Source organism: Rhinolophus ferrumequinum, chromosome 7 (assembly GCF_004115265.2).
Source record: "Rhinolophus ferrumequinum isolate MPI-CBG mRhiFer1 chromosome 7, mRhiFer1_v1.p, whole genome shotgun sequence".
NCBI lineage: Eukaryota > Metazoa > Chordata > Mammalia > Chiroptera > Rhinolophidae > Rhinolophus > Rhinolophus ferrumequinum.
The window spans coordinates 59,980,330-60,002,185 of NC_046290.1; the positions used below are offsets into that span (position 1 = coordinate 59,980,330).

At 35.1% G+C, this 21,856-nt stretch overlaps 1 protein-coding gene across 2 annotated transcripts; it reads right to left on the minus strand.

Moving 5' to 3' along the window:
- Nucleotides 1–7,924: 7,924 nt before the first annotated feature.
- On the minus strand, nt 7,925–21,818 carry ARRDC3 (arrestin domain containing 3). Of its 2 annotated transcripts, none has more exons than XR_004423523.1 (8): nt 21,309–21,818; nt 17,342–17,423; nt 15,519–15,666; nt 14,411–14,513; nt 13,797–14,053; nt 13,324–13,486; nt 12,893–13,085; nt 7,925–10,641 (listed from the first exon to the last, which is right to left on the minus strand). XR_004423523.1 is itself a non-coding variant. In XM_033110420.1 (8 exons), exons 1-8 carry the CDS (start codon nt 21,586–21,588, stop codon nt 10,585–10,587), a joined length of 1,245 nt encoding a protein of 414 aa, XP_032966311.1. In that variant the 5' UTR covers nt 21,589–21,817; the 3' UTR covers nt 7,925–10,584. The 2 variants fall into 2 exon arrangements, 1 of the variants encoding a protein (XP_032966311.1); XM_033110420.1 differs by having other exon boundaries at nt 12,893–13,047; nt 21,309–21,817.
- Nucleotides 21,819–21,856: the final 38 nt, after the last annotated feature.

Genomic DNA, 21,856 nt, shown 5'->3' on the forward strand with positions numbered 1-21,856 from the left:
AGATGATAAACTAGAACAAATGCTGTGAGGTAGAATAAATGCTGAGGAAATTCCAGAGTGGCAGGTATCAATGAGGGTTCGAATGGTCCAGAAAACGTTATGGAGGAGTTGAGGCTTAAACTGGGATCTTGGAATGTGTGGAAGGAAGTAAGAAGTGTGGGACAGGATTAAAACCCTAGGCCAGGAGGGTAGCAATGGGGATGGAGGGAAAAGGCCAGGTGTCACAGAGGTCTTAGGGCAGACTGGGAAAACTTCGTAACTCATTGGTATGGAATACATAAATGGGTCGGGAGAGTTCTTTTTAACAGAAATCAGAAATTCCAGAAGGAGGGAAGGTGTGGGGGTTCATAGGGAAGAGTGAGGCATTCATTTTAGAAATATCCATTTTTAGAAACTGGAGAATTTACTAAGTAAAATATCTGTAATGTCATTGAGAATAAGGGCAAAGAGATGAGAAAAAAATAGGACTGGAGATAATGGATATTTCAATCATTATCATTACATTGATAATTGAAGCTAAGGAGCTAAATGATCTCTTTGAGAAAATATGTAGAGAGATGTATGGAGAGAGAAGAGCTAATAGCCATTATCACCACCTGGCAGGGTCTAGCAATAGCAAATGGCATAATGGTGTAAGCCTACTGGAAATCTAATGGATTTAGCTCTGATTTTCTCAGGGTATCCTTAGTGATATGGAAAATGAACATTGGTTGGTTGGCTTGATGATTGAATGAATGAATGTTAGAAGTTTAAAATCCAAAATGCCTAGGGTGCATCGAGATCTTTTGAAGTCAAGGGGCTTTCCCAGTTCCACTTAAGTGAGTGTTTGGAGCATCATTGATGACTCAGACACTGAAGAAATGATTAGCTAAAATAAGGTTCTCCCATCACATGAAGGGGTTAATTAGTTTGATTTTCAGAGGAGTCATCTGACTGTCAGACTAGTCCAGGTACATTCAGTGAGGCATGCCCAGTGGGCAAGGCGCCTGGGAGAGCATGGCGTTGCACTGTGACCTAGTTTTCCCCTTGGAATCAGGTCCTCTCGCAGTTATTCTGCTCTCACTGACTTCTCTCTGTGGAGCAGCAGCTGCTGCTGACAGTCAGGCCATAGTTACCTCTGCGAAGACTACGTGCAGTGGTCAGCCTTTAAATTCCCTCCTCCTCCCTTAGAAACTTAAGGGTGCTCACAGTCGCACCCAGTATTTCACATCCTTCAACCTCTTCTCTCCTGCTAGCAATATTTACCATTCTAGAGTCTGGTTCTTGTGGGGGCCTGGTACAGATGAATGAATTTTATGCGAACTGAAGGCTTTCTGAAGACAAAGCCTTGGTTTAGACAAGGGTTAATTAGTAATATATGTAGTGTTATAACATAACGCTAAGGCTTTAAATCCAGACAGTCCTGGATATGAATTAGCAGTCTTTAATTTGATTGGTGTGTGATTTGAGATAGTTGCTTTCTTAAAAACGGTTCCTTCAAGTAAAAAAAAAAAAGAAAAAATAGACATAATAACTATCTTTGAAAGTGGCTGCAGGATGAATAAGACAGTGTACATAAAGAGACCTTGCACAGTACCTGGCATATTGTAGGATGGTATTTATATGACAGGCCAAAGAAAAATATACAGGTGCCATTTCTCTACTTCACAAATCACTCTGCCTGGGCTTAGGAAGAAGAAGATTAAGGCAGACAGACATACAGTCTTTCCTCTTCCTTAGGAATATATACTCCAAGCTCTACCTGGTCAGAGCTTTTCAATTTCTATGATGTTATTTGTAAGCTAGTACTTCCGCGTACTGAAGGATAGTACCTTAGAAAAGTAAATGAGTTAATAGACTTTCCTTAAATTGGAGCAATTTTCTTCTTCTTTATTGAATCAAGAAAGTAACTGTCAAAGAGACATAGAATACCCTAAGGTAACAAAACTCTCTTATGTTGTATTCCATTAGAGCTGAGCCAAGGGTATTTTGGAAGGAAATTTCACTGTGTAATAAGGGGGGGATTGTAGCCGAAACTTTATACAGCATTTTTCTCCAGGTTTTTCTACTTTGTATCATAGTACCATTGTTCCAAATGGAAATATCCCAGGTTCACCGTTTTCCTCTTGAAAGAATCTAGTGTTAACACTAAATTGGAGATTATCTTTGAAATAAACAATAATAAGATGAACAAAGAGATATTCAACTTTCCCTCAAAGGGACATTTCACCTTGCCTTATCATCTTCCTCCCTCCATTTATGTCAGAGTCACCAGTATCTTTACCATACATAAGCAGACAGGTGACTTTGCCATTGCTCCTGAGTATTGGCCAAAACTTCAGAAGTTTTACTGTCTTCAGACGTTTATACCAATTAAGACTCAGCTGCTCTTTCTGTGAATTAATGCTTGCTGTCGTTTTATAAAACCAAATATATTCCTTATTTACAAGTCATGTCCTGAGAAATTTTAAGTCTGTATCTTAGCATTATGAGTACATACTAAAATTGCCAAATACTAGGTATAATAAAAATAACGTATATTCATTCTAGAACTGGGAAGATTCTAGTTACCTTAAGTAAGAAAGAAATTTGTTCCTAAATAACCGAAGCAGTCCTAAATTACATAGTTTATGGGGCATTCTAAATGTAGGATCTCACCTGAATTTCATCCCCATTGAGTAAGACGTAAACATTTTTGCTAGAAGAAATTGCAGAAGTTTCACTTTTAATGATAAAGAATGAAGAAACTGAAGTCCATAGAGTTTACTGATGAGTGCATTGTGATCAGCTCGCTAGAGGAAGAATGGGATCTAAGGTTCTTGATTCCTGACACAGTGTACTCTGTAAAACACTGTGGTTATTAGGTGATATTGTGGCTAGCTTTAAAAGAGCATGGTGAACTTTTTGTGTTTTGAAATAAAGTAGTGGCCTACATAGTACTACAAACTGTTCCCTAGAGTGAAATTCAATTGTGTAAGTTTTAAGCTACACTATTACTTTAAATATAAGGACATTTAAAAATTTACAATAACATAAAATCTTGAAGACCAGAGAATGAACACAAAGCTATGGTATTTTAACTCTACTATATCAGGTACCCTAAATAGAAAGGTATTGCTGGAGGGTCCCAAAAGGCCTTAGGCCAAAACACCTCATCTAAGAAATAGACGAAGAAACAGGAAATGGGGTCCCAGAAAACTCAAATGACTTGTTCAAGTTCATTCAGCCACTTAGTTTCTGTGGACCGGAACATAGGTTTTGTATCTACCAGACGAGTATTTGCCCACCACAGTATCTCATCAGGCCAAAAAAAAGGAGGCAAGGAGAGGGTTTCCTTTGATTTATATTTATTTTACAGTTAAGGATGAAATCTGCTCTGTGATGTGAGGGATAGCTAACTGTATTTACTTGAAATAGGTAGCTTTTCTTTATAGGTACTACACTGTTTAGAGGGAAGGAGGATGTTCTAGGTTCAAAAAGATGTGTTGAAGCTCTAATCTCCAGTATCTCAGAGTGTGACTTCATTTACAAAAGGGTCATTGCACGTGTAATTAGTTAATATAAAGTCATGCTGGAGTAGGGTGGGCCCTTATTTTAATAAGACTGCATCCTTATAAGAAGAGGAGAGATTTAAAGAGGAGAATTGCATATGAAAAGACAGTTATACCAGGAGAAGATGGCCATTAGGTAACAAAGGCAGAGAATTCCAGGGATGCATCTATAAACCAAGGAAAGCCAAAGATTGCCAGTCACCACCAGAAGCAAGGAGAGGCAAAGAGTTTCCTCTCCAGGCTTCAGAAGGAACATGGCTGTGCCCTGATTTTGGACTTCTAGATTCCAGAACTGTGAGAGAATAAATTTAGGTTGTTTTAAGTCTCCTGGTTTGTGATACTTTGTTAAGGCAGCCATGGGAAACTCATACAGGGGCAATGCAATGAGGGCATTTATTGGGTTTTTCCTGATCAGTCTGTCTGCTCAAGGCACTCATAAAAGCTCACCAGCCAGAGGCATCTGTCCGTTGCTTCCTACACATCATGCACTCCTATGGCTGTTTGCTCACAAAAATTTCCTAGAGTTGGCAGTCCACATGGGAGGAAGAATAGTGCAGGGGAGGAAACATTTTCTCCTCTGCTTTTGTAATTTTTGAATTAATAATCTGGAGAAGAACGCACGTGTGATTTTGTTGTTGTAGGTTCTGGGTATGCTTTTATAGGTTGCCAGTGTACTGTTTGTTTCCATGATGCATATGCTATATCTTAGTTCCCTGTTATTTTCCTATTATTCTAAACATGTTGAGTATTGCTCTTTGGGATTCAGACCTGGCAAGATGTCTAGATTATAAAAGTATTCGTTGCAGTAGAAGGTGGAAATGTTGATTTCCTTAAAAAAAAAAAAACACAGCAAATAAAGCAGACAGTGACTGCTTATTCTAACTTTTTTTGTATTTCTATCATAATTTAAGCTACTAATTCACATCACAAAAATGACCTAATAAGTTCAAATTCCCATATTCAATAAGGATCAGATAACTTCCTTTTTGCAAAAATTCATATCATCAAAATTAATAACATTAGTGGTATCATCTGTTATATCTATGAGTTGGGAAAATTAACATCATCTTGTAAGGTTAAAAATTAGGGAAGTATATTTTAATCTTTCACATTCTTCTGTTCACATTGGTAAGACTGTCTTGTGTAACTAGTAAACAGAACTCTAAATTATAACAAGCAATGTTCTAACTCACTATTTTAACTTTATTAATGTTCCCTGAGACTTACCAGTGCCAGAGTTAATAATCGTTTTGTTTGGATTGGAAATTGATCTTGAGAATTTATATAAGTCTTGAACTTAGAAGTAGCAAAAATCCACTTTCAGTAGAACTAGCTTTGATGTATCAGAAGTTCTTAATATAAATGTTATAAACATTTTTTTTTTCTTGAATCACCTTAGGTTATATACTTTTAACATATAAATGCTAGAAACTATTATAAAGCAACATTGTTACTTTTTGGCTTTCTGTATTATCTTAACATCATTTGTCTAAATTGGTATCTGTGAAGCTGGTTTGAAAAAAAATATTATTTTCCTTATATGTTTAACTTCATGCTGTTCAATAGCCAAAGACAGTGATACTGGTTCTATTTCTAGTTGGGTGTGTGCTTTTGGATTTTTAAACTACTAGTTGTCTTGGATTTGAAGTGACCTTTCCATATTCATGTGTTTACCACATCTCCTGGTTATTTTCTTAAGTTTTCTTTTTTTAAAAGATTGCAGACTACATTCCTCAAAAGTCAAAATAAATTTTCTTACAGAAACAGTAAGTCCTCACTTAATGTCCTCGATAGGTTCTTGGAAATTGTGACTTCAAGCGAAACTATGTATAATGAAACCAATTTTAGGCTAATTGATATAAACAGGGCTTAAGTTCCCATGGCATATTTCTGGTCACAAAAACATCATCAAACTTCAAAATGAAGATCCCAAACAATAATAATATTATTTTAATCACAATTAAAATAAATGTGAGCTATATATACATTTAAGAAAGATGAATAAAAAAAAGTAAGATTATTATTTTCCAACCTGTTTATTCCAGTTCAGGGTGGCAGGTAGTGGGAGACTGCCGAAGCAACTCAGGGCTCAAGGCAAGACCACACCCTGGATAGAACACCCATCCATTGCTGGGTGCACTCACACAAATCTCCACTCACACTGAGACAGTGTAGACATGCCACTTCACCTCACATTCACATCTTTGGGTTGTGGTAGGAAACAGGAGGACACAAAGAAACCCACACAGACATGGGGAGAGTGTGCAAACTCCACTCAGACAGTGGTCCTGGCTGGAAATAGATTCCGCCCCCCCCCAACATTTTAATGAAACAATGTTATTTGAGAAACTGCTGAATCAGTAAGATTTTTTTCTCATGAATTGAAAAATTTATCTCCCCTCTGTATTGGTTTTGAAATTAAGAAATGAAAAGGCAAAATATTTCGTCAGTCATGGAAGTTTTGAGAAATGCTGATTCTTGACATAGGAACTTGAGTCCCAGGGGTTTGTAATTGCCATCATCTCAGTAGTTATGACATCCTAGCTAAAAAATATCAAGCCATAAATATGCTTTGGGATTAAAAATGGCATGATTATTTTTTATTTATCAAGTGTCCCAAATCCTCAACTCAGTTATAGCGTGGGATTTGTGAAAACAAAGTTGCCTATTCAGTGTTTTCATCTCACTTTTCTTTGGTGTGCTGCAGAGCTTCTCAAACTTTACTGTACTTACAAATCACCAGGGAATCATGTAAACAGGTATTTTGGGTAGATATTCTGGGATAAATCTTGATATTTTGCTTTTCTAACAAGCTCCCAGGTGATATTATTGCTGCTGGTTTGGACAACACTTGAAACAGCAAAAATGTAGTGACCTCTTTTCTCCCTTCTTCTGGAAATAGAATTCTATTGGGAAACCCATTTTACGTGGCATGAGATATGACCCAAGTATTGGCCAATGAGAATGTCCCCTAATAAGTGATTTGGGGATCCAGATGGTATTTCTTCTGTGAGCTATAAAAGTTGGGGTCATCTTTCCTGGCTCATCTAACTTGAAAGAAGAAGGTGAATATCAAAAAGGATGAGTGAACAGAGATGAGAGACAAGTGTGTCCCCAGAGTATTATTTGGATTTCTAGATCTAATATATTTTAAATATAGTTTATTTCTGGAATTACTAGTTAATAGTTTTTACTTAAGATAGTCTGTGTTTCTTCGTTACAATCAAAAGTCCTAATATACTGGGGGGGGGGTGCCAAAAAAAAGTATACATGACTTGTATTCATCTTTTGTTATCGGTATATATTACAATTTTAATGGTTTTTTCCTTTCTTAAAATGTTTATACACTTTCTTGGCACCCTCTGTATATCCCATGCTTGGCCATTCACTAACTATGATGACAAGGGTAGCTTGATAAGTATAGATGATTTAATGCAAAAGCAGAACCAGATAACCCTCACTCTTAAACTTGAAACGTACTTAAATCAGTCTAGAAATATTCTAATGTAAATGTAAAAGCAATGTGGTTAATTTCAGTGTTGTAATAATGGAGTTAGAGCATTCTTTCTTTATCTAAAGATGTATTATAACCTCATACTTTCAGTGATGAAAAGGACTTTGGATAGCTCGTACATTGTAGATGAAGAAATAAAAATTCACACATCTGTTCAAGGAACCTGTTAGTCACAGAACCCAGAACTTCGGTCTCCCCTTCTGATGTTGTAATTCCTCTTCCCATTCCTCATTGTACTGGACATTGTGTAGATCGTTAGCTTTTAGAAGAATGACTGTACTTCTACGAAATTGATTATAAACATATTTGTGTAAATCTTTCTAACACATTTTTACATGTGTATGTACATTTAAGAATATGGCAGAATCATGTTTAAGGCACAAATACAACTCAATAGCTCATCTATATATGTATAAACACTGAAAGAAGATAAATTCTAAATGTGACTATAGAAGTACTTATAACATTAAAAATCACTATAAGATTCAGATTCTTGAGACAAAGACTTATTTAAAGTTAGAAATTGTCTTCATAAAAGTAATGTGATAGCTTTTAAATTTGTGTGCTCTTGAAATACTACCTAGATACTTGGACATAACACAACAAGAAGAAATTGGTACCTAAGTAAAACTACTTTACCTGGTTTAGTTTATATATAAGACTGAAATTTATATTTCTAACAAGTTTTATAAGGAAGTATCCTAACTTAATGATTAAGTAAAACAATAATTAGTATTAAAAATTCCTTTAAGCCTTCAGTAATTTTCTAGATACAATTCTTATCCAGAATGGCTTCAAAGAGTTAAATTGTAGTCTTAATAGTGTTTGCATGTATGAGCTACTAATATGATTAAGATTCAAATAAATCTCCAACCAATTTTACAAAAAAGAAAAAAAACAAAACACTTTATTTTCCACAAGGAAGAGCAATAGGAAAAATCAAATCATTTCCCACATGTTTTCTTAACAGAGCCTACAAGGACATATTCAGCACCAAATAAAAAAGGAAAAAGAAAAACAAAAACAGAGAAATTACAAACAGCCATAGAGTATAATCTATAAAGCAAACATTTAATATTGCACTTTGTTTTGCTAACATTTTGGATTTTACTTTTCCTAATTGAAAAATCAGGAATCTATCTTGAATACTGGAATACAACTGTGAACCTCACATCTTATTATCAGGAATTGACCAATATTTAGAAAAGAGCAAAGTAATGCCTCTAAATAAGAAAAGTAAGGAAATACTTTAATGGAGAAAATAAAACTTTATTTGATAAAGTTTTATATATAGTTAAAATTTTATCATTTTTGTGACCCAGTGCCAATTACCAGAATATTGGTCATTCTTCTTGTGTTATTTATAAGAGTATATGGTGATAAGTATTCCAATGCTATGCGTTATCAACAATTGTTCCCTAGATATAAGAGAAAAGGGATCTTCTGACAATCCCCCCCAAACAAAAATGAAACCACCAAATGCCCTTTATGCCAAATATTCCATTAGCTTCTTTTGAGGGGGACATTCACAAAATGATTTAACAACAATAAAAAAATATTTCACCCCCATTTCCTTATTATCTAGTATTAGTTTGCTATGGGAGCCCAACCCTTTAACCGAATCACTTAAAACGCGATTCATTTTTACATTGGGCTTTCTTCACCCTGTCAGCATTTTTCAAACATGAATTGTCTTCCATGTTTTCTTAAAGGCCACTTATGGAAAAGCCTCTTTGTTTTGTATGAAGCTTTAAGACAGTATTTAACCTGGTCAAGCACCAAGCCAGAGTTACTATTACTTTCAGCCACTTTATTAACTGTGGGGTTAATGGCAGGATAGATGTAACAACCATTTCACACGCATGTTGCAACAGGAGATACTGATTTTCATTAAAAATATCAGAGCTGAATTCCTTCTAAAATAAGACAATCACTATACTTGGTATCTTGGAAAACGCCATTTTAAGTGTCATTGTGAATGCTGGTATATTTGTTATGAGCTCACTGTAAATTATCTTTAATATAAACTACAATTTACTGATGTGACCATTTTCCCTATGTTATCTATAATATACTTAAGTATGTAATTTCTTGTTTAGCAAAATGTTCTTTAGATAATGGAAAAAAATGCCTGCATTAAAAAAACCACAAATATAAAACATTTATTATTCCAGCACACATTCTAGCATTTATAATTTTGAAGTTATATACTTTTAGAATAAACTTGGGTTTTCAAGCTGTCAAGCTTGAGCAGGATAAAAAATGTATAAATTGAGCTCTCCAATGATAACCTGAACATATATACATATATTCCTGCTCATTAAAATACTCTGCACCAGGAAAAATGATTTCCAACATATGTGTTTTGGAGGTAATTAAGTAACTCTGTATAAAAATAAATGCACTTTCTCCTTTCTAGTGACTGGAAAACTTCCATACTTTAAAAATAAAAATAACTAATTTTTAAGAGCAACAGCCTTTAACTCTGCTGGTGCCTGCCATACTGCCTTTCTTTACTCCATTCATAGCTCTTCTATTTTCTTCTTATATGTAATGATAAAAAGGGAATGTGGGTGGGTTATCACTTTTGTGTATGTCCCTTTTCCAAATTTCCCTCTCCAAAATGCCAACCAATCAAACAAACAAAAAAATAACTCAACAGTGCAACAAAACACAAATAGCATTCCAACAGTTTGGCAAGTGATGCGTTCACCTGAGATTAAGTGATTTTAGGCAGTCAGTAACAAAATGCTGCTTTGCTGTAATAGTAGAAAGGCAACAAATTCTTAAAAGAAACCAAGAAGGTATACAATCTTGAAAAGTCTCTTATTAGCTTCCTCCTCTTATCTCTTTTCCCACATATCTGTTGCGTATCTACTACAGTAGGCTGCAAAACATACAGCAAGAAGGATTGGCTTGAAGGCATTTGATGTTTGTAAATAAATCCACAATAGGATCCAAGCTGAAGAGGTGATACATGGTCAGCCTAGTAGGACAATTCTGAGCATGTGCATACGCAGGTAAAGTCCAGGCTATATTAAATTAAAAAAAAAAGTCAGTGCGTTTTTTTCATGTTAAAGTTTTTTCAAAGCTTTCTTCTGTTCCTTGTCGTGCTGACCACAAACAAGTTTTAAAAGAATATCAAGAGTCTGGCATAAATGGGGGAAAAAAGCTGTAGTGACATCGAACTGCACAATGTAAGCATTGAGCATGTGCAAATTTTCAAATCAAAAGAAGGAAATCATCCCTCTTTACAACACGGTGTCTTGACACGTATGACCATAGGCTAAGAAGACTGCTCTTGGTATGTGCCAGTTTTAAAAAAGAAAAGCTTAGATCTTCAAGCATGTTGGAGCAGTCCTAGCATGTTGCTGTAGGCTTCTAACGCACGATCACTGGTTGTTTCATGTATTCGCCATTTTTCTGGGCAAAAGCAATTCCACTTCCTCTGAAAACGTGTCTCCAAGATACTTCTCTGTCCTCAGCCGGGAAGAGAGATAGTTCAGAATCCACATCAACTTGATTTAACCAAGTGTTCCTTCAACGAGAGGGGCAGGATGGTCTATCATCTGCTGACTGATCAGGATTTGGATCAATCTAGAAAGAAAAGAGAAAAAAAATTAGTTATTTGATAAGATCTAGTAAGATTGCAGCAAATGACTAAGATTTTGACTTTTGAGAAATTTATTCAGAAAGAGCATACACAGCTTGTATGGGAAGGAAATGGTACAAGTATTATGTACAAAGTGCCTGATATGCAATTATTAGATTAATAATAAAATTTATAAAGGCATGCCCAAATAGTTCTTTTACAAAAGCTAATGGTTAAATTTTATCGAGAATGGAGTTTTACTCAGCACTTAGTAGTACTTAAGACTCAAATACACATTGGAAAACATCTTTATAGGAAAGATCTTTTGTAAAGTATCCCTTTTATTCTTTTATAAAAAAGTCAACTCTTCTGTGGGCTTTGGGAAGAATGCAGTTACGTGTAAACAATGTTCACGGTGCTATGTGAGATAATAAATCATGGGTATAAAACCCCAGAGAAGGCTCAGGAGTAGTGTGTTTCAAGAAACAGCAATGCTGAACCCGAAATGCTCTAGAGGCTTCCTACCTTCTCTATCTCTGGAGTAACTTTTCATATACACATACATTTAATAAAAGAGAATATATTTTAGTTGCTTCTTAGGTACAGAGAGAATGGGCAAGGAAAAGCAAATTGTTGGGTTTAATACATTTCTTTTACTAAAAGATATTTTGGATAAGACCCATTTACTTGCATCTACATATGGGACAAGCCCAAGTGCCTCAGCCACTTTAGATAAAACACTTTTGAAGGACAAAAGCCAAATAAATTTTCTTTTTTTTAATGACTATGCTTTAAAGAAAAAATTAAAAGTAGAAATTTAAAATAGCTTTAATACAATTTAGAACTTTCCCTCTACTATGTGGCTAGATGTTAATTAATTAAATCACAACATGAACCAATTTAGGGTTTTAAGTTTTAAATGATCATCTTTAGTTCATTTCAAAAGGAGGTAGAATTTTCTGACGAATTGCTTAAAAGTGAATACTTAGATTTCCATTCTTTTAAAATGCCCATTGGACAGCTAAGCCTCAGATCCAATCAGAAGTGACTGACTTAATAAACAAGACAGAAATGTCTAAATAAAAAATGTAGTAATCAACTCTGTAACAAGCAGGAGAACCTTTTTAAACATCTAATGGAAAATTTTATGAATAGGAATAGTTGGATAGAAACACTATGTTTCATTAAGAATTTGCATGAATAGATTATGAATATCTTATAATCAACGAATAAAGTGGATCTCATATTAGTTAAATCCAAAGGAAAACTCAACTCTTCCAGTCATGGATTTGGGGGTTGTGGGGGAGAAAAAGAGCAATTTGTTCACGAGTGAAACAATCTCTTTTATTTCTTATTTGGGAGTAACATTTCATTGTAAAATAGCTGTCTGAACTACAGCAACCAAAAGGAAAAAAGTTAACAATTGTAGTGATTTACAGAATTATTTGGTATTATATTGGCATCAAGGCTAACTTTAAAGCTTCTCAAAACGTGTACTGAAATTGCTGGATTCCATCCCCATACCTACTTGCCTTTGCACGTGCCGTTCTTCCTGCCTGAACTATCTTACTTTTTGAGGAGTACTTATTTTTCAAGATTCAGCTTAATCATCACCTTTTCCAGGGAAGTGCCTCCTGATTCCCAAGGCTCAATAAGCTGCTCCTCCAATGAACTATGCATTCCTTTCACATTGTTATGTAATATTTTGCTTCTAAGTTTGTTGTTTTTCTTCCCCAGACTGTGAGCTTCTCCCAAGTAAATGCCATGTTTTCTTCAAGTAGGGCTTAGTTGTCATCAATATGAAATAAATAAAAATAATCTAACAGTGTAGGAATGTTGTTTAGATATTATTGCTTGCAAACATGTTATTTTCCCCTATGGCTGAGAATGTTAAAATATGCAAGGAATTAAAATGGAAAAGGATGATGAGTAGATAAATTCTAGCTATTTAATCAATGCTTGCAAAATACTAGTTCTACTGATACTTTAAAATATAAATTACTCCTTTAACAGGCATTAAGAAAGCACGAAGAGAGATCATTATCTTTACTTCCCCAATAATACAAGTGAACAGTCCTACCTCGGGGTCAAACTTAGTAAATACTGACAACCCTAATTTAACTTTTATTAATCTGTGGTTTTAAATTATTTGTTTCTCTATTATTATGATAATCAAAATCTAACTGTATTTTTAAAAAGTCTGCAATGCTGTTTCCAAGGAGAGCCAGCCCATTTCATACTTGAGTTGGTACTTACCTCTGAATAAAGAGGTGGAGGCAAGAACCGAAACTCTTGGATATATGCAAACAGTGGTCCTTGAAGAGCTCTTTCAAAGTCATCACAGGCACTCACTGGTGCAAGATTGTTTCGCCTTTGTTCTTCTGTTACCACTTCTGCATAGCTGGGTGGTGCTGAAGGAAAAAGATACACGCAATTCGAACAGCATGTTCTTATGCATGTCAAAATACACAGAATAGTAGATATTAAAAAGAAATATCAAAGTATAATAATAATTATTTGTTTTGTCCTCAAAACTAGGGGAATACACATTTTAAATCTAACATTAGGGGCACATTTAGTCTTCAGGTATATTCTAAAGTTTAATCATAAAATATCAGAATTATTTCAAAATTATGTTCTTGAAATAATAATAAGAGGCTAAGCTTAGATATGCATTATTAAATTACCTTCAGGTCTTTCAGGTAGGGATAAACCAAGCCAGTTCATATTCATGCTACACTGACTGCTTACGCTTGAGGTTCTGCTACCAAACGGATGTAGAGGAATGGTACCGATGACAAGAGGCAAATTAAGAAATAAATCCATGGCTCCAGGAATATCCACATATACCTAAACAATGAAAAGAGATGTTAGTTTTAGAATGCCAAATACTATTTCCTTTTTAAAAACTAACTTCCCAATTATAATGTCATTTGAGGCCCTCATTTACTTCATTTTTTACTTATATACATGAAAAGTTTCTCCATTATGTATAGTACTGCATAGTACATTTTCATATAAGGTACAATTAGTAGTTACAATTCAAACTAAAGTATATATCATACATGGAATATAAAAATCAAATTCTGTATGTAAGACAGACAAAATGATATCTTCAGGACTTTAAGACTTAAAAAAAAACCCTTAAGTTTACACATACCATTAGTGAATATTCCACACGGATTATACTACAGTCGAGGATAGATGGAGAAACAGGTGGAATTTTCAGCAACTTGCCATTCCACGTTTCTGTCTTTCCAGATGATAAGGATTCCCCACGCAAGTTAGCTACAAGCTGTTTTACTTCCTTCATTTTCCCTTTGGCATAGAAGGCCTGTGTTTGGTAAATGGCTGCCTTTGGCACTACCATTCGGGAAGAGCAGTTCTCAATCTCAGCAAATATCTGAATTGATTCACCTAGAGGGGAAAAAAAGAATTATCTGCTGTTAAAAAAAACCCAAACAAACAAAAACTCCAAAACAAACATAGATTCTGAAGCTAAAGTATAAAAGTTCAACAGACTACATGGATGAAAAGCTGTCTTTAAGAGTGATAAGTAACTTTAAGTTATAAAAATCAACTACTCACTTACAGTGGCTATTTTAAAAAGGAGACTATATTCCAATTTAGGAAAGCAAATTGGATAAACACAATTTATGTTATTTTACCAAAGAATGCTGTGTTTATGTTTAATTTAGTAGAAATATTGTAAATTTAATCAGAATAGCTAAGTGAAGAAAGATTATTTTGGGTGGGAATCCATTTTATACCTACCTGGGGTATAGCCCTTCCTTTCAATTTTGGCACTTAAGGATATTGGGCCTGAGGTACAGAACCAGCAACAGAGAGTCTTTTCTTTTGTGCCTGCTTGGGGTGACTGTAAGAAATAAATTTAGAGAGAAAGATCAATGTATGAGTTGGGACAGCTTAATAGAATGTTTTAAAATACAATCCTAAATTCTTAGAGAATTTAAAATTAAAAGCAGTGTTGCCTTTTTTGGGGGTACCCAAATATACTTTTTTTTTTAAAACTAACCAATGGCTTTGAATTATATTATTATTTTTGTTTTTATACAAGTTTCCATTCAATTAAAGAAAAAAAGAGTACAGGGCTTAATACCATATTCCATATACATAGTTTTAGCCCACATTATTTACATATACAGTAATTAAAAACCAACCAACCAAACAAAAAAACCCTTTCCACATTCCATTTAAACTGCCTTAAATAAAAAGGCAGATTGGAAAGCAACATGGTTATAATCTCAAATGTTAACATCTTTAAGAATGCAAAAATCAGTACGTAAAAGGAAACTATTCATCTAAAAAATTCTTATTTGTTTAAAGATGTTATCATTTATTTAAATCAATTAAAGTTTTTGAAGTCAAATTTAAATCTTCTGAAAAAATACAATTAAAAAATATTTCTTTTAAAACGGAATTAAGTTTTCTCATGAAAATGGTAATCTCCCCATTGTTTGACAACTATCCCTATATTGGAATAATGCAAAATAGTATACATTTTAGATTATGGTATTTTCAAGTTAAGTGATATTGTCTTATAATAATTAATACTACTGTTCCTCTTTTACTAAAATTATCCAGGGAACAGATTTATTCTGTTACTACTGTTATCTTCTAAATAAGAGATATTTAATACCACATATTGGTTTTTTAAATTTACTTAAAGTTATTACAATATCAGAAAATATGAGCATATTCTTTAATAGTTTGTATACCTTTGACTGTATTTTAAAAAATTATTTATTTATGGAGTTTAAACTATTATACTATTTTAAAACTATAAAATTATAGTTTAGGTAATTATTCTTTAGTATTTATATACCAAAAAGAAAGGATGAAGAATTCAGTCAATTCTTACCAGTAATGAAGGAGTGTTGATATCTATATGCTCAAAGACTGTAAATTCCTTCTTTAATTTTACTGGTAGAAGCCAAGGCCTGTGCAATTCGGCTTTCACCCAATAGCGCACACTGCCATGTCTGCCTTCGAATGAGGTAGCAAGTGGTCTGTGCAGAATATAAAGGTCAATATATTAATTTTATACCTCTTTTTAATAATTATACAGGTCAGCATAGAAGTATTAATATATTGTACTATTTATCAATGAGGTATCAAATATAAAATTTTAAAAAATTTCCAAAGGGATGTAAGTCATTGGGGAAAAAAACCTATTTCCAAATAACAATAGGTAATAGTTAAATATTACAGAAATTTTGCTTAAAAAAGCCAGAACACCACAATTCATTTAAACAAAGAAGAGTCTACTTTTAATGCTGGTGGCAAAATTATAAATATTTGGAAATGAACAATTCTTGAAAAGGTCAAGAATCTAATTTGAAAAAAAATTAAAAATGGCTTAACTATTTCTATCGAAAAATTCTAGACACTGACCTGTATCAAGAGGATCAGAACTGTTTTTCAGCTCTCCCAGATTTTATTACTTGTGAAAGATTTTCATAAGTTTAGCCTCTTTTTCATAATTTGACTAGAAAAATGCTCAATGTTCAGTTATTGACAACATAGAGACCTAGCTTAGATTAGTATGAGAAGTAGTGGTGCTTCTCCATTTTTTAAAAATTTTAGACTCTTGCATTAACTTGTATAGCACAGAGAAATAAAATGCAGTATATATGCTAGTCTAGAGTTTATTTTAAACTAGTTTGGTTTACAGATAGAATTTTAAATATGTATATTAAATTACTTCCATCCTTTTAAATATTCAGGCCCAACATGAGCCTTACTGTATTAACAAACTTAAAATATTTCTCAGAAAGTAGATTAGGGTATTATATTCAAAATGATGTTCCTAAGTACTATGGTAAATACTCTGAAAAATACCATTTATAAACTCTATCCACATTAACAACTCAAGTACTGGACTTAAAAGTATGAAATCATGTACATTTGGCACTTGATAAATTCTTATGTAATGTTTATTCTCCAGAACAATAAGTACAAGTACCACTTTGCATGTCTTCGTATCCATTAAAGGCATTATTAAATTTTTTTTATAATCTCTTATTAATAATTTGTTATTACATGAAGAATATACCACTTTCCTTTTATATAGATTTCAATCCTTATATTAAGGTATCTCTGATGGATGTTTACTTTTAAGTCTAGGTCGTATCTTTTGTGTGACCTTCTCAGTAGTTCTTTGCACAGAAGCTACTGAATTCTTATTAAAAGAACCTCACTTCCAAAGTTAGAATATTCCCAATTATGTTTATGTTCTTAGCTTACTGCTATTGGTTAACATTAGCTAGCAAAAAAGAACACTGAATTTTTATAAATTACTGAATGGGAGACTTGATATGTTCTACCTTTTTTGCTAATGCTAATTGATAAACTAAATATGCTAACTGATGATAAACTAAGTATGCTAAGTGCTTAACTATTTGACTAGAACCTTCCAATTCGCTCACATTAAATGAAATACCATTCAAGTTTTTAAAATCTCATAAATCTTGAAACAGAGTACTAAGAAGAATTAAGCTTTCCTTTCTATAATTTTGCCACACTAGATTAAAAAATAGCTTCTTTTTAGTATATTGTTTTCCCCTAGCAAGTTTCAGTAATGAAAAGGGTTTTTTCTTACAACTAAAAATATTTAAACTTGGAATAATTTTAAATTTAAAGAATGGATGTCTATGAAAAATGTCTGCTACTTCTAATACTTACGTCTGTGGAAGCTCGAAGCTGAATGCATATTCATGCCTTCCTGAATGAATAGTGTTGAAACCTTCTTCAGAATTATCATCATCTAAAACAAACAAAAAGAAGACAAAAAACTTATTAAACCTTTACACACTCTTCCTGGTGGCAAAACTATGAAGATGCTCATATGATAATTAAGGCCACAAGATTTGGAGTCAGAGAGATCTGAGCTCTAATTCCAACTTTATCACCTCCTCTACGTAAAATAAAAAGTCTTCAGTTGCCCTATCTGTAAAATGGTGCTAATTAATACTTATATCTCATAGGTGGTTTTTAGTGGAAAGTAAGGCATCTGTATCTAACATAGTAATATTCTCAAGTAAAGATTCTGACCTGAAATCTCATACTGAGGTGTTATCTTTGTTTCCAATAATTTACTCAAACTTATCATATTAAGATTATATATAAATGAAAACTGTTCATGTAAACCTTTAAAAACGTCAATATTGATACAGAAGATGTGAATGTTACTATTATAAAACCATTAGAAAACTTTGTCAAATAGATGTTGGAGTTAAAAAAAAGAACAGTGATTTCAATGTCAGTTTCACAGCTAAACATATAAATTCTTTATTGAACCTAAAATGATGACAATACCCAGTCTGTCCTAGCGACAGATAAAAATTTGCACATATATGAAATAAATCTCAGATTTAAAAGGTGTCTGCTTATTACCAGGCAACATTGTCCTACATCCTTGAAAAATGTCGTCTAACCAAGCTGTCCCCAGTTGATTGAAAAAAGGGATTACTTTTCATTTTATAACCAATTTCTTTTGGTCAAATATATTATTTTTTATAATGTCTCCGAAATATATTAACGAAAACGTGTAAGGGGGTTCGGGTTTTTTTTTTTTAAATGTTTTAAATGTCTGACTATGTAATTACATAAATGTCTTTCTTATATTTGTAGAAACCTTTATCATTAACCATGAGTGCAGGAAACTAGTATTACCATTTAATTTTCCCTCACCGAAGTATTGAATATACACAAAAAAAAGTGTTCTCTTACATCAAAGGAGAAAAAAAGCGCCTAATGGAGATACTTTTATTCAATCATGATGATTGCTTTTATCTCAGTACTATCTTCCTTATCCCCTGTGCAAATCTTCTGAACGAATTTTAGCACCAAAAACTGGCTGGTGAGTTGGGGTCTATTTAAATTTGCTGCCCTCGAAAGCACCCAAAGTTTGTCTTCCTCTCCTTTTCATCCTTTCTCGCTCCCTTTTTGTGCCAGCTCAGCAGTCTCATTGAGGCGAGCGGCGGCGGCAGCGCGGTGGTAAACAAGTGCCGGGCTGTCAATCAAGAACTAGACCGGAGCAGGAGAGGACCGGCCTAAACCGGCGCGAGCAGATCCTAGCCGGCCCGCCCGCGCGCCGCCGCCGCCCGCGCGCCCCGCTATACATAAGGCATACGTCGCCGGCGCTCGCGCAGCCTAGCTTGCTGAACGGAGGGCGGGGCGACCGTGCCGCGGCGCTTCCGCTTTATACGCCTCAGCTGGTGACCGGTTCGATCTGGCTCGGGCCACCCTGACACCTTTACAGTTGCGGTGAAGGAAACTGGGGCGGTGAGGGATTGGGGGAGGGGAGGAAAGGTTCCGGCAAACAATGAGGGGGCAAGGAATACTAGTCCAGGTTCCTACCCTGCTTTCCATGTTACTACCACTTTTCCTCCTCCTCCCCGCCAGCCTTTGCTTTCTCCCCTCAGACCAAATTAAGGTAGCCGGTCTGGTGACTACATTGGTCGCGAAACACGCTTTGTTTCAGCTAAGAGGAAAACAAGCGTTAACAGAAGCCACCTGACACTTTCTATCCGAAAAATACTAAAATGGGGTCCTGCGAACCAGGCACATGCAAGTTCCCTCAGAATAGGACTGTCAGCTGAAGTTGCGCCCAGGGCCATTCGGCACCTGTAAGGCCAGCAGGAGTTTCTCCCCTCTACTCCGTTGACACCCGAAGTCGTTTTTTTCGGGGGCCAAACAAGTCGAGGTGAGGGGGCGACAGAACGTGATGTGTGTGACAGGGGCCCTGGACACCTCCAGAAGCCGTGGCATGCCAGTAGGGCGGGGTCGACCGCTCTGGAGGGACCTTTACCGGCGCACGCCGGTTCCAAGCCTCGCCCCGGCCTGCGCTCTCCCCACCCGCCGGCGCCCAATCCAATCAGAGCCTGGCATCGCCTTAGCAACAGGCTAACAAACCCGGCTCCGCCTATCGCCGGTCACCTGGGGCGGGGTCTCAGTTACCAGGCTAGTTTGAGAGGTCCCAATTTTAAGTCATTGAAACTATTCCAGGCTAGGAGCTCGTCCACGTTTTCAGGAATTGTGGGGCATCTAGTGGGGGTACGGGGCACATAATCCCACGTAATAAAACCATGGAGTAACTCATGAAACTGTTTTTTCCCCCCATAAATCGTTATTCTACTTTTACCCCATTGCAAGCCTCAACTCCTTAAAAAAACCTTTGTTTGTTCTCAACCATTTTATAGAAAGCTGCAATGTCCAGAAAGGTTCAAACACAAACTCATGTATTTGCTTTTCTGCATATACCAGGACTGTCATTAGGCATGCATTTCTTACCAGCATTACTGCTTGGAAACATTAACTAGAAATTATTTCAGGATGCAAATTACCTATGTGTAACTGCATACCTAACTAAAGAATTGATTTCATCTTAATATTTTTAAAAATAGTACATTAATGCTGTAACTGAAAGCATCCTTCATATCTACACTTGGCTTAGTTTAATTAGCATTTCCTCCGGCATGTTTTTTAATATTACAAATAAAGGTAAAAATGTGCTCTACTCTTTCAAAAATAGTCAACATTTGAACTAAATACTGCATTAAAAAGGAGAAGTACAAAATTACATAACCAGTTTTAACATTATATTCTTCTTGGTCTAGGAATTAAGTCATCGCCACCACCTGACGCGTGTAACCAATCTGCTGAGAGCTGAATAAGCGCCCCTCCTCACCACCCCCCAGAACTGGTCCGAAACAGGATTGAACCGCTTCTAACAAAGGGTGGAAACTTAGAAAAACAAGCTTAGAGTCTCCTATATTTCCACAATGTAACGATTTAAACAATCGATTGGAAACCTCAGGACCTTTTCTCCCTTTGACAACCCTTTATCTCCCTTTTCTAATCAAAAATCAAATCCAATGTGCCGAATACTTTTCAATTTCATTTGACTTGCAGGGGTTTCATTGAATGCACGTTCCAAAGTTAGGCATGATGCTCGGAAAAAAAAAATTACTGATCCTAAATGGCTTCTAAAACTGATTTAAAACCTATCATAACGACAAATACTGTCCTTTAAAATAGAGAATGTCTGATATAATTTCTAAAGGAACTGGAAAGAATAGGGGGAAAAAACACGTGGGGTGTTGATACCATATGTCAAAATAAGCCACAGAAACCCTTTATCAAAGAACAATGATCAATTCTTTGAAGTCTTGTGCGTGTCAATATTAAAAATGAAATCCACCTATTAACCCACTTAAAAATGTTATTCCATTTCTTCATTGAAGCTTAGTTGTTAAGATCTAAGGTTGCAGAGTACAAGGACAAAATCTCATATTGGACTGCATGCAGCTTTTAGCAATTCAGTTGAAAATATATTAGTAAAATTATTGAATTGGATTTAAGCAGAATGTGTAAGGTGCACATGGATTGCAAATGCGTATGGCACACACCAAGCTGGGTATAGAGGTAGTTGAATAAGTGCAGTTTGCAGTCACTTTGCAGATGCCTGCATGCATTACGACTTAACACACGATGAATGTCAAGGAGAATCCAAATCTTCCAACTTTGCTAATCTTTATCAAACTGCTGTGTGTTATGCTAGGAGTAAAATTATATTAATTCAGAAAAATTGAAAAGGTACTTTCCCAAAGAAAACAGGTTTAATGATTTGAGTAATATAAAAACTTACCTCTTTCGTGTCCAATTAAGATGTCTTTATGGTTGAAATATTCTACTTCTTCAGTGTAATTCTGTGTATAGGCAGTGTTGGAGCCGGCGTTTCTAGATTCGGTCCAGCGTACTTTCGCATGTCCTCTTGCATGAATTTTAAGCGATTTTACTCTGATTTCCCCAGTAACTTCTAAATTCACCCTTCCTGAGACTGTATCCCCACTAGAATACACAGGGACATTGCTGTCATTAAGACAGTCAAAGCTTATTGTCAAACTCTTCACCTTTCCCAGCACCATGTTTATAACAAAATCTATAAAAATATAATGTAAGACAAAAAAGTCAAGATCACATATAAAATGTGATCTTCACTTAACACTGATCGATGTCTTTGCCGTGCAAAAAGCTTGCAGGCAAGATCAGTGATTCCTTACAAATAGTTCATTGAGATTTCTTAAAAAGTCAGGGCAGCTAGAAGCTGCTGCTCCGCGCTTCTGCTAGTCTCAGTGGTCTCCTTACAAAGACGGGCGGCTGGAGGCTGCCAGCTCACTTTAAGAGCAGCTTTGT

What these genes read in the sequence shown, in the direction of transcription:
- ARRDC3 (XM_033110420.1), bottom strand. Translation starts at nt 21,588, where the DNA reads ATGGTGCTGGGAAAGGTGAAGAGTTTGACAATAAGCTTTGACTGTCTT. An exon ending in CTTAATTGGACACGAAAGAG is followed by an intron (nt 17,424 to 21,308) that starts GTAAGTTTTTAT and finishes TGTTTGTTTTAG; the next exon opens with ATGATGATAATTCTGAAGAA. An exon ending in CTCCACCTCTTTATTCAGAG is followed by an intron (nt 10,642 to 12,892) that starts GTAAGTACCAAC and finishes TTTTCTTTCTAG; the next exon opens with ATTGATCCAAATCCTGATCA.